This window comes from Gorilla gorilla, chromosome 13 (genome assembly GCF_029281585.2).
Source record: "Gorilla gorilla gorilla isolate KB3781 chromosome 13, NHGRI_mGorGor1-v2.1_pri, whole genome shotgun sequence".
Lineage (NCBI taxonomy): Eukaryota > Metazoa > Chordata > Mammalia > Primates > Hominidae > Gorilla > Gorilla gorilla.
This window is the reverse complement of record NC_073237.2, coordinates 66072080-66088788: the sequence shown is the minus strand read 5'-3', so window position 1 is coordinate 66088788 and position 16709 is coordinate 66072080. Positions and strand designations below refer to the sequence as shown.

The 16709-nt window shown below is 39.9% G+C and overlaps 1 protein-coding gene across 3 annotated transcripts in view; it reads right to left on the bottom strand.

Annotated features, from left to right (window-relative positions):
• Nucleotides 1-16709, bottom strand: part of CFAP95 (cilia and flagella associated protein 95) — an 85686-nt gene that overhangs the window by 44403 nt on the left and 24574 nt on the right. For all 3 annotated transcript variants that reach the window (XM_004048108.5, XM_055350764.2, XM_055350765.2), the window contains 2 exons: nt 5158-5276; nt 3860-3928 (listed from right to left, as the gene is read on the bottom strand). In XM_004048108.5, the coding sequence (XP_004048156.1) occupies nt 3860-3928; nt 5158-5276 (188 nt within the window). The remainder of the gene's footprint in view (nt 1-3859; nt 3929-5157; nt 5277-16709) is intronic.

Sequence of the window (16709 nt, the reverse complement as noted above, 5' to 3'; positions counted from 1 at the left end):
TGATAACATCAGAGTTAAGATGAACATAGAATCTTGCTTCCTCAAAAAGCTCCACTAAAACCACAGTAAAGAGACTTAAGAAAGTGTTTTTTGTTTTTTTTGTTTTTTTTTTGACCCATAAGAATATGGAGAACAGGAGAAAGGACAAGAGAAACAAATTTTGGGAACTGAAGAGAAGACTGGCATGTGGTGCCTGACTTAGCAGAAAGCTGAATGAATCCTAAGTCAGCAAAGGCCTGTGGGGAGAGCTATCTGAAAAACAGGTGTTGCTCCAAAGCTCTTCCCCAACTGCCAGGTAACTGCCCCTCCCCTCCCTTAGCAGAAAGCTAGAAATTTATTCATCTGTAGGGTAAGAGAGTCCTTAATCAAAAACACAATTCAATTCAGTGACCACACATAATGCAGTATTCATATTGATGTCCCAGTCCAATTGCTTGCTCACTCTAAGAACACAGGCATCAGCCCACTCTTCACCCTTCAGAAGGGAGATTGAAGAGGCTTATCTGGAAATATGACCAGCCCAAAAGAAGAGGCTAAAATAGAGTCATGCCAAATAATGCTCTTTCAGTCAACAACAGGCTGTACAGTATGTACTATGAGGGCTCCATACTATTATAATGGAACTGAAAAATTTCTATTGACATTGTTGCCTTTGTAATATCATAGCACAATGCATTACTTATATATTTGTGGTGATGCTAGTGTAAACAAGACTACTGTGCTGGCAGCTATATAAAAGTGGAGCATATACAATTAGGTACAGTATATAATGATACTTGATAACAATAATAAACAACTGTTACTGGTTTATGCACTTACTATACCACGCTTTTTATCACAGTTTTAGAGCATATTTCTTCTACTTATTTAAAAAAATGTGAACTGTAAAACAGCCTCAGGCAGGTCCTACAGGAGGTATCCAGAAGAAGGCATTGTTATCACAGGAGATGACAACTCCATGCATGTTATTGCCCCTGAAGGCCTATCGGAAGCTCAAGATGTGGAGGTGGAAGACAGTGATATTGATGATCCGGACCCTGTGTAGGCCTAGGCTAAGGTGTGTGTTTGTGTCTTTGTTTTCAAGAAAAAAGTTTTAAAAGTAAAAAAAATTGTTTAATAATAAAAAGCTTACAGAATAGGGATATAAAGAAAGAAAATATTTTATACAGCTATACAATGTGTTTGCGTTTTAAGCTAAGTGTTGCTAAAAGGGTCCAAAAGTTAAAAAAAAAAAAAAAAAGAAAAGGTATAAAGTAAAAAAGGTGCAACAAGCTAAGGTAAATTTCTTTTTGAAGAAAGGCAAATATTGCTGATGTATTTTTGATGTTTGACCTACCCAAATCTCATACTGAAATGTGATCCCCAATGTTGGAGGTGGGGTCTGATGAGAGGTGTTTGGGTCATGGGGGTGGATACCTCATGAGTGGCTTGGTGCCCTCCTTGCAGTAAGGAGAGTTCACATGAGATCTGGTAGTTAAAAAGACCCTGGCACCTCCTCCCCTCTCTCTTGCTCCCGCTGTTGCCATGTGACATTCCTGCCTCCCCTTCAACTTCTGCCATGAGTAAAAGCTTCCTGAGGCCTCACCAGAAGCCAAGCAGATGATGATGCCATGCTTGCACAGCCTGCAGAACTGTGAGCCAAATAAACCTCTTTTCTTTATAAACTACCCAGTCTCAGGTATTCCTTTATAGCAATGCAAAATGGACAAACGAAATTGTTTTATAAATTTAGTGTAGCCTAAGTATGCAGTGTTTATAAAGTCCACAGTAGTATTTAGTAATGTCCTAGGCCTTCACATTCATAGACTCTCTGCTCACTCATGGACTCACCCAGAGCAACTTCCAGTCTTGCAGGGTACATGCATGGCATGTGCCCTATATAGGTGTGCCATTTTTTATCTTTCATTCTGTATTTTTACTGTACTTTTTTATGTTTAGATATGTTTAGATACATAAATACTTAACACTGTGTTATAATTGCCTACACTGTTCAGTACAGTAACATGCTGTACAGGTTGATAGTCTAGGAGCAATGGATTTTACCATCTAGCCTCAGTGTGTAGTAGGCTAGACCATCTGGTTTGTGTAAGTACACTCTATGATGTTCACACAACGATGAAATCACCTAACAACACATTTCTCTGAACATATCCCCGACATTATGCAATGCATGACTGTACTGGTACTAGGGCTTCTTTGAAATAATGACCCACCTAGATTCCTCCAGGGAATCTCCAAGGCAGTAAGCCTCACTCACGGGCTCAGAGCCCCATCTCTTAATCATGAGCAGAGGATTGATTAGCAGGTGCTTGAGGAAAATGTCTCTAGCGTGGAAGATGGATACCATACAAACAAATAAAGAACAGAAACAAAAGCCATCTTGGAGAAAACAGAGAGTATGCATGGGGAAGAAAAAAAATTTTAAAGCTATCATTAAAACTTTCATTAACATCTTCAGATAGAAAAGAGAAGATACTGAAGTCATGAAACCAAAAAAAAAAGATACTATAAAAACAAAAGGATTCAGAAAACAAAAAGATAATTCAATGGTAGAGTTGAAGAAACAGAGAGGAAAGTAGATAGTAAAGATAAAAAAGAAAAGGTGAGAAAAGACAGGAAAGTTTTAGGATCAGGACAAGAAATCCAACATTCAAATAAAAGATTTCCAAAAGAGAAAACACAATAAGTCAAGAATAAAATAAATCAAGAAAATTTCTCTGAACTGATATGAGTTTATAAACTGAAAGGTTCACCATGTCCAGCAGAGAATTTAGTACCTATGCATCAGTTACTGCTCTAATTGTTTAACATATATTAACTTTCTTAATCTTCACAACAACCCCACAGTGCACAATGCAATCCTTAGAATTTTTTCATGCTTATAAGTGTATTTCCACATCACTTACCTGTACATAATGAAAGTTTATGTTTACAAAGATGAGTGAATGAGAACTTTTTCTTTTATAGTAAGAATTCATGCTTCTCTGCCAAAACAAACTTATCTCTTATATCAGTAAAAATAGTCTCTTGCTGTAAAGTCAGTTCTCTTTGTTCACAGTAATGTTCTATGAAGTTGCTGCAAACTCTGAATTAGCAAATATTGAACCATTGATCTTAGGGGAAATATAGGGTTAGGTTCCTGCAGGCCTCTGGTCACATTTTCACCAATCGATCAATATAAAACTTTGTTTTATGTCTGTTTCTGCTTAAAGACATCTTATTTTTTGATTTATCACCTTTGAATTTATGACCAACAACACTGCAACTCATGCCTGAATCAAGCTTGTCTAACACATGTGTTTTCTCTGAAAGGCACATCACAACCTTCTTGCTCTAAGGAACACGGCAGCACTTCACCACCATGCTTGAGGGATGTCTTAAACAAGATCACCAACAAAAAGCATAAGAGTTAGAAAAACGTGTCACTGAACAGACTGTGAAAAGAACACGTTTACAGAATGAGAGCTGAACCAAGAAGGCAGGGCACCACCCTGTTTGACCTCAGTTGGGATTGTGCACATCTGGTGCCTTCCCTTTTTTACCACTCTGCATATGTCCACAAATGACCATGACAGAACCACGAGTATTGACTTGTGGGATACAAATAGGTAAATTTTACAGAGAAGAAAAATTTACAAATACAGGATCTGCAAATACTGAGGATTTACTGTTTTATTATTATGGTTATTAATGCTGTGCATGTGAAAGGAGAAAATATTTGGTTAAAGGCAAGTCGAAGATGTCATGTAAAGGGCATTTTGTTGACCTTGGCTCACCCTCTCATACCTTTGCCCCTGCAAACAAACCTTCCGAATCAAGAAACATTTTGTACAATTGTAGCAGTTTAGGGACTACTAACATTTTGCTCCGATCCGGTGGATGTCTAGGAAAGACAGCTCCAAAACCTGTGGCAGGCAATCCGGTGACCCTAAAACAAGATAACATTTTTTAGAAAACTTGTTAGAGTGTAATGTGTAAACCTTCAAAGCCATGTAAAACTAATTCAGGGACTGGGCGCAGTGGCTCACGCCTGTAATCCCAGAACTTTGGGAGGCCGAGACGGGCGGATTGCCTGTGCTCAGGAGTTCAAGACCAGCCTGGGCAACATGGTAAAACCCCGTCTCTACTAAAAATACAAAAAAAATTAGCCGGACGTGGCGGCATGTGCCTGTAGTCCTAGATACTCGGGAGGCTGAGGCAGGAGAATTGCTTGAACCTGGGAGGCGGAGGTTGCAGTGAGCCAAGATCACGCCACTGTCCTCCAGCCTCGGCAGCAGAGCAAGACTCCAGGTCAAAAAACAAAACAAAACAAAAACTAATTTAGGGTTAGATTTTTATGATGATTACTTTTTAAAAAGTTTTCATGTTTGCAACTTTTATGAACTTTGTAAAACAAAATGTCTCAACAAGTCAATGGAATTTTTAGCATTTTTGTCATTATTTTGACTGCATTTTTCAACAATTACAGTATAAGACAAAGGCTATGTGTCATACACTTCGATGGGGAGGCACTGTGCCAGGATGCAGGATGACAACTATGATGAATAAAGAGTTTCTATCCTCAAAGAACTCTCTATTCCTGAGGAAATGCCTTCATATAAATAACTAGAATGCAAGTCCAACTGTCATGTAGGACATAAAATACTCAGAGAACAAAAATAGAAAAGCAATTAATTCTGATTAATGACAGCTTACCTAATTCTTACTGCATGTCAGTCAATACTTCTATGCACACTTCATACTTTATTTCATCTAAATTTCATAACAACCCTATGAAGTAGATGCTTTTGTAATTCCCATTTTACAGGTGAACAAGCTGGGTTATAAATACCAAATAACTTTTATAGTAAATTGTAGAGCTGGGGTTCAAACCTGGATAGTCAGAACCCTGGGCCAGAAAAAAAAAAAAACACATATAAAGAGGAAATGGCATTTTAGCTGGGCCCAGAATAAGTAGAGAGTTGATTGGTAAACAATTGATGAAAAGAAACTCCCAAACAGAGAGAACAGCATGAGCAGAAAGCATGGAAGCTTGAGACGAATGTGCTTGATGTGTTCCTTTAGTGTGGAACTGGGGTCACTATACCTTTTTGCTGCTTATACAAGTCCTTTCTGCATGTCCACATTCTATAAAGTAAAGAAAAGTATTAAGAATACCTTTCGATAATCCCAGAGCTCACTGTTTCCTCATTCAGTAAAGCCTTGCTCTTCATTTCAGCCAATTCTGTGTTTAAACACATTTGTGACAACTTTTCATGTGTTTCTGATGTCCAAATCTGGAAACATAGAAGCCACATATAAGAAAAATGAATTTTCACTAAAAATGGTCAGCTACTAAAACATGTTTTTATTGAAGTACATTCTGATTTTAATTGTTGACTCTAGTTGACATTAAAAATAAGTAATAGATCATAGCTGTCAATTATTTCATCATAAATAAGTAAAAATAGCAATTACTGGATGCTGTTGGGTAATAAAAAGCAAATTGGTTGTTTCTATGAAACAGAAAGAACTGCATTCAATTAAATATACTAACTCTAACTACTTTCTATTTCCTTCTTTATCCTTTTCAGGGTTGGTATATTTTAAATACCCTAAGTAGGAAAATGTTTGTTGCAATCACTTTGTAAATCACAAGGACTTCAGATATCATCATCATCATTATCATCATTATTATTCACTCTCTGTCATACAGCATAATTCAATTAATTACTAAGCAATTATTGCGATGTGGAAAAATCTGCAAACTAGAAGATGTACTCAAACCAACTGCAGAAACATCAAGGGTAGCATCTCAGGGATCAAAGGAACAAAAATGGATGTAAGGGATTCAATATTTTCTCCATACAAAACTCTAGAAGATCATGAAGCTGGAGGTTCAGAGCCAAGAACCAGAACTCATCACCAAGAAAATCCATTACTTTATCTGAAAGACTAGATTTCCCAAGATATTCATGAAGCCTCAGAACACATTAATACCACTAGACTTTCTGTTTTTGTTGTTGTTGTTGTTGTTGTTGTTGTTGTTGTTGTTTTTTAAAGACAGACCACTCTTTAGAAAACCAGAGCCTTCAACTGCAAGAGTATCATGGCTATAGTCAGACGCTTTGGGTCCATTTTGCTTTAGTAATAAGATTTTTCTGGTGGCTCACACTTGTAATCCCAGCACTTTGGGAGCCCGAGGTGGGTGGATCACGAGGTCAGGAGATCAAGACCTTCCTGGCTAACACGGTGAAACCCCATCTCTACTAAAAACACAAAAAATTAGCCGGGCGTGGTGGCGGATGCCTGTAGTCCCAGCTACTTGGGAGGCTGAGGCATGAGAATGGCGTGAACCCGGGAGGCGGAGCTTGCAGTGAGCCGAGATCGCGTCACCGCACTCCAGCCTGGGCGACAGAGCCAGACTCCATCTCAAAAAAAAAAAAAAAAAAAAAAAAGATTTTTCTATAACCAGGAGTCTAGCCTAGTCAAAACCATTTTGATTAAGTCTCTGGTGCTGGTTTCCTGGTCTACTCCATGGCTCTCTAGATCCTTGGCTTCTCAGAGCACTGCTCTCCAAGACCTCAACCTCCTGAATAACTATCCTCCCAGCCAAATTTCCCAGCCTTGATCCACATACCCTTAGCTCAACTACTCTTCTTCTTAGATGTTCAGGTTTCAAAGTCGATGGTAGGGGACACTACATTGGGTCTTATTTATTTTAACAGCAAAAAAAGTCTTTTGATAAAAAATTAGTAGCCACCATTTTGTTTGAAGGTATAAGATTGACCAAAAAATTAAGCTTAGATTGCTTCTCAGCCTTTTGGCTAAGATCAAGTGTAAAAATTAAGGTTAGATATGCTCTGATGATTTTTAACAGTAAAACATTTCAGCAAATCAACCAACTCTTTGAAAATCATATGAAACAAAGATATTGCCAAACATAAAATAGAGGAGTAAAAGGAAACAGATAATCATAGCATTAGTGGAGCAGAATGAGTGCTTATTCTGTGCCAGACAATGTACTAAGCACTTTAAATGCATTATTTCAACACCTTCTCAAAGCAACCCTCTGAGTGTTATGTATTAATATTAATCATGGTCTCAGAAGGGAAAAACAATCAAATTGGGAACTGAGGAGAATTTAATGAAGGATCTCTTTATAAACGTGTGGGAACCATTAAGAAAATCAACACTATTGAAGCACACTGAGGATAGCAATAGTGGAGAACCTTGAGGGTAGAACAATTACTGTAACTCAGAACAACCTACAGCTCTAGTGAGGGTCACCTGATAGTTGTATCAACCTACTCAGAACAACCTACAGCTGTAGTGAGGGCCACCGGATAGTTGTATCTTTCATAACAGAAACCCAGCCACTGCCAAACTATGGTCCTACAGGGAGGAAATCACAGGAATAAGTGTCCAAGCTCCCTCTCCTCCCACCTCTGGTCACCTGCCAGTGCCTCCCATGGGCCCATCCAGTGGAAAGCCAGAAGGCAAGGAGCTCATTGCAGCCAACCCTAGAGGTCAGCCTCCTTGGCACAAAGCAGGGTGAGAAGAGTGGAGAGTGGATCTGGAGGTGCAAATGAAGAACACTTGGTATAATTTATTTCTGTTTTAAAAAAGGGAAAACTAAGGCTGGAAGGGATTAAATAATGCCCAGGCAAATCAGCTAGAAAGTAGAAGCTCCACAATTTAAGACTCATGCAGTCTGCCTCATTCATTCATCCATCTATCCACATCTATTAAGTGCCAGGCATCATACTAGGTTCTACAACTAGATTTGTAAACAAACTCCAGAGGCTATACTAGCTATAGCATAGTAGGTTATAGTAAATCATGGGGATAATGGTAATAACAGCACATGGCCAGAAACTGTTCTAAATATCCTCACATTAAATGCTTGTGACAGCTCTACAATTCTCACTTTACACATAAGGAAATAAAGACATGGAAAGTTTGAGACTCGACTTAAGTTACAACCCTGTAAGTGGTAGAGCCAAGAATTAAAGAGAAGCCATCTGACTCCAAAGACAACTCTTAACTTCTGTTTCCTGTACCAGCGGCAAATGTTATCTCCCAATATTAGACATTCCTTCTTCATCATCAATAGAATCCCCAAACTTTAGCTGGGTGCCTGGTGTTGCAGACCACATTTTTCAGATTATTTTACACTTAGATATGATCAGTGACTGGTTCTGGACAATTAAGCATAAGTGGAAATAGTTGTTTCCTTGGAAAGAACTTCCAGGAAAAGTCCTTCTTTTGTTTTCCTTCTTGCTGCCTGGAATGGGGACAAAATGACTGTTTTCCAGCAGCCATCTTGGGTCCTATCCAAGGATGGCAGAGCAGAAAACTGGAAGGAATTGGTCTCTGACAATACATAGAACTTTCATACCAGTCCTGCTATCCTCCAGACCCTTTACATGAAATAATACAACCCTATATGAACAGCCTCTGTTGATTTTCAGTGTCTGTTGCATGTAGGCAAACCTAATCCTACACCATCTTAATGTGAAAAAATCACTTTGGTGCAGAAATGTTCATAACCTGACATAAGGATGGTACTTCATAAAAGCACTTCCATATGTTTAAAAGTCTTTTGGGCTTTGTATATATGTATATCACAGACTGGAGATTGGCAATTTGGTATGTGAGATAGCTAAATTAACACAGCACAAACTCGCAGGATAATCACTAAAATTACCATTTAATTTACATAATAAAATCTAGCTTGAGAAAATTATAATATAGAAAATATCTAATGGATAGAGGAAGCTCATTTCATAATATCATTCATATTCCCTGTTTTCCTGAGTACGAATTATTTTTAAATCACAATTTCTATTCTTCTAGAATGAATTCCCCTTTGTGCTGCACTTACGGGAAGTAAATCCAGTAGACACATAACCTGGGTGACTGGTACAGGGAATGAAGAGAACACTTATGACTTCTCAGGTTACATATTTCAGGTTGGCCAGACTGTTCTGCTGAGGATGACTTACCCTTGGCAGAATCTCTTATGGCAAGATTCATTTTAGATAATCCCCAATTGACAATTCTTTCCTGGGTTCTTTACAGGCACCCAGAAAATATATTCCTCTGACCCACAGTGAAGGAAGCTGTATTGGTCCGTTTTCATGCTGCTGATAAAGACATACCCAAGACTGGGTAATTTACAAAAGAAAGAGGTTTAATGGATTTACAGTTCCACTGGGCTGGGGAGGCCTCATAATCATGGCAGAAGGCAGTGAGGAGCAAGTCACATCTTACATGGATGGCAGCAGGCAAAGAGAGAGAGTGTGCTTGTGCAGGGGAACTCCAGTTTTTAAAGCCATTAGATCTCATGAGACTTATGCACTATTACAAGAACAGCATGGGAAAGACCCACCACCATGATTCAATTACCTCCCACTGGGTCCTTCCCACGTTATAGGAGCTACAAGATGAGATTTGGGTGGGGACACAGAGCAAAACCATATTAGAAGCTCAGGTACTTCTCACATCAAGCTTTTCCCTCTGATGCCACAGGCTGCTTCTGGAACCCTCCAGTCTGTAGCATTTTGTCAAGCATTAGTGAGACCCCAGTGCATCAAGTTCCCTGGGTGGTATCATTGAGGCCCCACTCTCAGGGTGGAAATTAAGGAGACACACTTCCCACCCCTACCCCTTAAGAGATTAGAGGGGTGGAATTCACAGCAAGCACACTCTCTCCAGACAACTCCTCTAACTGCTAAATTATTTTGACCAGATCTCTTTGATTTCAACCATTTTTATTTGTTTTTAAATCATCAAGGTGAATGAGACACCAAGCAGCTCAACACTCAGTTACCGCCCAAATAATTTGCATGTTCTGCATGAGAGGGTTGGCAACTCACTTACTTGGAATAAAGGAGGAGCTGGCATCTATTATCTTAGATCTTCAGTCATAACTAAAGAAGAGTCTTATTTTAGCCTGTTAAGCAGCATTCCCCCTACCAACTGTAGCTTTTCTGCACCATTGCCAAAAACAAAAAATATATACAAAGGCTTGATTATCTTTTAAAATCATCACGAAGACCATACTTATTTCTCAGAAGTTTTGTCCTTGGAAATCCTGGCTGTTTTCACATCTAGGTTAACTCAGCAGTGCCATGTAAAGATTCTAAAGGATCCGAGAGAGGCCTCTGCAAATATAACTGCTATTATTTTGAACAACTGAGACTCATAGGGTGCAATCAGAAAAATAATTTTATTGTTTTCCACAACTACCTCTTCAAGCAAGCTTTTATGAGCTTCTTCCTTCTTCCTCTTCTTTTTTTTTTTCTCTTTTTTTAGAAATAGGGTCTCACTGTTACCCATGCTGAAGTGTAGTGGCACAATCATAGCTCACTGCGGCCTCAAACTCATGGGCTCAAGCAATCCTCCTGCCTCAGCCTCCCACGTAGCTAGGACTACAAACGTGCACCACCACACCTGGCTTACGGGATGCTCCTTTTCCTGTCTCTAGCAGAAATAAATTTATAACAAGTCTCATTTTTTCATGATCACTCTGAGATAACAAAACCACTTCTTGTCACAAAATAGTCTCAATTAAATATTTAATATTATTAAAATAAACACAAAAGGCTCTTCTAGTTGTCTGGGGGAAAGGAAAAGCAGAGCAGGTGGAGAAATAAAAAATTATCCAACCCGGCCTCCCCTTCACACTCAATTCCCTCTGCAGACTTACCAGCCTAGAGCAGGCTGTAGCTGGAGGAAGAAAAAAGCTTTAACTCTAAATGAAATTCATCATTTTGATGAAATATTTTACTTATTGAAATGGGACCAATAGGCTTCTTATTATCTGAGATTGACCATAAAACCTAAGGAAGCTGCACAGCATTTTGTCCAAGCATAAAGGAAGAACCGACTCCAGAAAGCAGGGTAAATAGGCAGTGGAGGCAAAAAATATGGATGTGTGTGTCTCTGCATGTTTGTGCGTGTGGGTGTGGGTGTATGTACGTGCACATGATTGCCCAATTCAAGTCTCATTTGCTCAACATAACAGTTACACCTGCTTAAGCAAACTAATATACATGAAAAATTAAAGTCTAGTTTCTGTAAGAGTTAAATTAGGGCATGATTACTGATGTAGAAAAGGAGCAGCAAATGAAAGTGATGGGATCAAAATGCTGGGTGGCCTGCTTTCATTCCCATCCCAAACGTCTGGAAATGACAGAGAAGATATTTGCTAGAATAAATAGACTCAGAGATGCAGCAGAAAACAAGGGAAGTACACTCAGTGGGCCAAAATTGATACGGAATTCCTAACACAGGAAAGCCAGATGTCGTTGTGGTGATATTGGAAAAGCTGATCCAAAGTTGTTCCAGGAGAGAATGCTGAAACCTGTGACATCAACCACAAGCTCCAAGATTATGGAGACAGGAAGCAAGAAGAGACCCTAGCTCAACAGCCTACTATCCCCAAACATCTTCCTTTCCCCTGCAATGGCATTTAAAATATTCCATTTATAAACATTTGATCCATATACCCCTTTCAGGTGCTTAGATATGAATGCAAGAAGCATCTATAAGATTATAAGATTATACTGGTCAAAATACTATCCTACAATGTCAAAGAAAAAATACTTGAACCAATTAAGTAAATAATTGAATTTCCCATATCTGGTATAATTATATTCTTTGTATCCCTTTTAGGACATTAGTTTTCAAATGTCATATTTTTATTCACTAAAACAGCTCAGATTTAGGCTTATTCGGCTATTCTTAATCTACTCATAAAATGAATGCTAATATACTTTTGTACTATTCATTTATTTGCCATTTTTAAATCCAAAATATCTGTGATGCTGTTAATATTAGCCTAATTTGCTCAACAATGTTGTCCTGTTAGTTCCAAAAATGCCTTGGCATTGAGCCACTAGCTGTATAAGAAAAATCTGTTTAATAAATTGCTCATGTATTTCTTTGTTCATTTATGTCTGACAAGTTCTCAGCTTCTATGACATAGCATCATATGTGTTCTGTACTTAATCCTTCTAGGTGTATGGGATTCAACATGCACCCCTTTCTCAGAAGTGGTCTTTCTTTGGCCTCCCAGTGGCTCTCACTTTAGTATCAGCCACACATGCTGGGAAGGTAACATAAGTGATTGTGATAGGGCCTTTGGTAGTGTTGTGAGGATCCTTGGGTGAGAGGCTTTACAAGTTGAAGCAATGATGATAGACATACTCTTGATGATTTTAGTTTTCATGGAATTCACCTGGGTAGAGATATGTAGCACCTGAATAAAGTCCAGGTAAAAGACTATAGTTTAGAATGCTATTACCCACTAAGCTTAGAATAAGACAATCAGGGCAAACCCAGTGGCTTGAATTACTGTTCTCCTGTGAATCTATTTCCCCAATGGCCTCACTTGGCCTCCTGAAACCTGAGGGACCATTGAAGTAGGAAATCAATTATCCCACCATTGAAACCTGAATGGTATGTTTCCAGATTCTGCCAAGAGATGGTTCCTTTAGGATTCAGCTCCAGAGCTTCAAAGGAAACCATACCCAAACCTCCTTCCAACCCATTTCGGTTCAGGTACACCTCACAGCATCCTGATGTTCTTCCTATCATAGCATCCATCATACCCTTTGCCACCGTGGTTATGTGTTCCCATTTCCCCTAGGAACCTATGAGTTCCTTATATACAAGCACCAATTTTTGAATTATGTTTCTCACCCTAGCACTTAGCATTATGCCTGGCAAAGAAATGGGGCCTCAAAACATGTTTGATGAATGTAGAACTTCTTCCTTTTGTCCTCTTCCCTTTCGCCCTCCTCCCCTTCCTCCCTCCCTTCCTTCTTTGTTTCCTTCCTTCATCCCTTCCTCCCTCCCTTACCTCATTTCTTCCTTCTTCCCTTTCTTCCACAAATACTTATTGAGCATCCACTATGTTCTAGGCACTGTTCTAGAACTGGGGATAAAACAGGGAACAAAATAGACCAAAGTCCCCACTTTCATAGAGCTCGTATTCTAACAGGAGGTGACAAACGATTAATAACTAAATAAGTCTAAAATATGTCCAGCAATGTAAGTGTCATGAAGAAAACTAAAGTAGGGAAAGGGGATAGAGAGATATGATAAGAATGGACTGCTCTTTTACATACAAAAGGGCAGCTGGCTTATTGAACAAGTGGGACTTATAAGTAGGTACAATCAGAAAACAAATCTATTTTTCCTCCATCACTGCCCATCCACAGTCATTTAGAGGACTAGTTCTTTCTCATGTTCCTTGATGAAATATAAGACAGGTCCCGGGGCGTTTCTGGTGACTCTCAGATAATACAAAACTTCTCTGGCTACTTTTGTCCCAAGAGGATTTTCACTGAGGTAATTAAAATGCCAGTCCCATATAATAGCCAAAACTTCAAGCTTCACGGGAAGATTCTCATTCCTCCACCTTGGGGCTGCTTCGGCCTGGCCCACTATACTGGGAACAGGAGGCACAGTTGGCTTCTTCTCAATTATCCCACTTGGACTTCTTCCCTATTCCCCACCTCCCTCTATCTCCTTGGGGACTGATGCCAAGGATGTGTGAAGATGAGGAAGAGAGAGAGGTAAATGTGGGAATGGCAGAATGTAATCTTGCTTTGCTTTCCCCTGGGTGTGTTTATCTTTGACCCTCTCTGGCACTGGTGAATGTTCCAAGGTGACTTTCTTGGGAGGTTCTGGTAGACTTTGGGATCACCTCTGGGAACATTGAATGGCATGTCCCATGATAGAAGACGCCTCTGGCTAGACTTAAATGTCTTGACTCAGCTCCTGGAAACCCAGCTAGACACCCTCCCATCTCTCCTTTTTTTCCTTCTACAAATATTTATTGGGCACCTACTATGAGATGCTGTTCGACAGGCTCTGAAATGATTCCATGTCATTTTCTTCTTCCCCATGGTCCACAATGGATCCACAAGAGGCACATCTGGGACCGAGGATTCACACATCGTTGCTCCACCTCTAGAGGAGCTGGCTCCCTCTTTCTGCTCTGCTTCCTCTGACCAGTCATCAGAGTCTTGTGTCTAACTTCATGAGGCACACAAGGGTCCTTGCAGGTAAGACTTAGAGCACACTCTTTCCAAAATCCTCTCTGTACTATCAAACTCCTCTTGAGGCTTCTTGCATTTCAATTCTCTTATATCCCTCATGTGAGTGGGAGCCTATTAGCACCATCTTCTTTGAGGATCTTGCGTAAGTGACCTAATTCTTTACTTCGGCACATGAGGCTATTGTTCTGTTCTTAGACTTTTAGAGCCTTAGCCAAAATGTAGACAAAAGTAAGTCCCATTTTAAACTCTGCTACAAATAAATGATGCTCACATTAGCTCCTGCAGCAGCACTTAAGGACAAGGACACCCTCAATTAGCTAAATGAAAGTGCGGTGGACGTACAAAGCAGCCACTCAGCAGCAATCTTGCAAAAAAACCAAAAATGTTAAGAAGGCATTCAGAAGGGGAAACAGATGGGAATAGGGCTAGCCAGCATGTGTGTGGACATAATTCAGGAAATAGGACAGAAGTTATGGCTAAGATGTAAGAAATCAAAGCCCCAACACATATGCAGTGAGATATACAATATCCAAGCCAGAGCAAAAAATAATCAGGTCTATTTTCTACAAGGAAGGTGCAGTGTAGCGGGGTAAAAAGGCCAGCACACTAGACGTGGAAAAGTTTGGTACTCCAAGAGGCAGTTTGGAAAAGTCTCTAAGATCTCAGTGTTTAGAGCCAGAGAAGAACAATAGATTTTAATTTTTAATACACTTTCCAGCTGTTTGACTTTTCACCAGTGATTAAGCTTCACTTGTTCTCAGCTCCCTCATTTATCCAATGTGGATCACACAAGATACCTGCCTGAAGAGCTGTCCAGAGGATGAAATGAAGCACTTTTAATGGAACCATCTTGTTGAATTGATCCTATTGCATCAACAGGATGCAATCATGAAGCAATTTCATTTTTAATCAAACTGCCCCTTCCCTCCCCCAGCAAGTTATTTCCTTTTGTTTAATAAAAGTCTTAGGCAAGTCTCTTCTTGAACACTACTGTCCCTGCCCCGATGGCAGTGCACTCCCTCTTTCTGCTGCTGCTGCTATCAGGCATGACCTCTCACATTTAGGTTTTTAGGCATGTGACTGGACCCCGTGTCCTCTAAATTCCAGGACATACATATTAATCTCTCTGAGTGGTTCCCTTGAAACCTCTCTCAACTGGAGAAAGAGGGGCACAGAACCCACAACTACATGAATACTCTTTTAACTCTTCAGTCCCTTGTCTTCAAGGACATAACTACTCATACTGGTTTAATCTAATTTAGTCTCTTAGCAGGTCCTGCCTAGGTGGCCCAGATTCTTGCTTTAAGGCATGTGGTTCCTGCCAACTATCGAGAGTGTCCTTAGGCCTTTACCAAAACTCTGTGACAACAGGAAGAAGGACTTGCCCATCCTCTTGCTATATCCAGCCTCACACCTGGCATGTGAAGGTGTGGGGGCTTGGCGCCAGTATCCCCTCCTTTTCTTTACACTTGGGACCTTGGGTGAGTCATTTAAGATCTGTAAGTCTAGGTTTAGAATTAATAATAATATACTTCTTGACAGCTTTATAGCTTTGTTGTGAAGAATGAAAAACAAGATGGATGAGCCAGTGCTTTATACACAGAAAGTCTATAGGGAAAAATGTAAATTGCTATTAAGATAGAGAATAGCAGTTACATCAGAAATAGTGATTCCTCAGTCTATTTTCTTTTCTATTGAATACACATTCCAAATCTGGCAAGTGGAGGACAGGGTTTCAATGGCCATCAACAAAAAGACATACAGACAGTAAATACTACTATTTATTTACACGTTCTCATTAAACCAGAGGCTTGACCACTGTAATGCATATAATATTGGGGAAGGAATGTTTGTGGTTCCTATACCTCATATCCCGCTTCATCTCACTTCCCCCATGATATGAGGTGATTTGATGAGGGTGGTCGTACAGGTGTACAGGTATAGGAATACCCAGAGACCAAGAGCATTTCTATATAGGAATCAAAAATGAATGTTTTTAAGGACCAAAAGTTCTTTAAAAACATCTTTAATATAGAAATCAAAAATATATGTTTTTTAAGGACCAAAGTCTCTAAGTGCATGTCAAGCAATGCCTGAATTGCCCAGATTACTCTTTTCCTGACCACAGCCCCATGCTGAAGAAAGCAAGGTGAAGCTATGTTTGTGGGGGAATGGAGCAAGTGGATGTTGACTGAGTTGGGCATCACACTGCAGAGCCCCATCCACATGCTGGCTGATGACCCATGAGGCAGCCTGGTGCAAAGGGAAGAGGGTTGGGTGGAAACTGAGGAAATCATCAGATTCCCCTGAGATCTGGGCTATGGAGCAAGAGGTAAACCTGAGCAGAGAGAAATAGAGATGCCAAAGAGACTCTCTGTGTGCATTTGACACAGAGAGGTTGGGGTGGCGATGGGGATGCCTTGCTTTAGAGCTGTGTTAGTTCCTGCAAGTTTGCTCATTCCATATCCAGGCAGCTGTCACTTTACGATAAATCCCCATTCTCCAGGCGATCCTTATTACTCTCTGTCCACTGCAACTATAAGAGGAAAGGAGGAAATGGCACTGCCATGCTAAGCTAATTTGTCCTCATTACCTTGCAGAATGGAGAATCTTCTAGAACAATTTCCAATGTGGAATTATGCGTCTTTTTACACC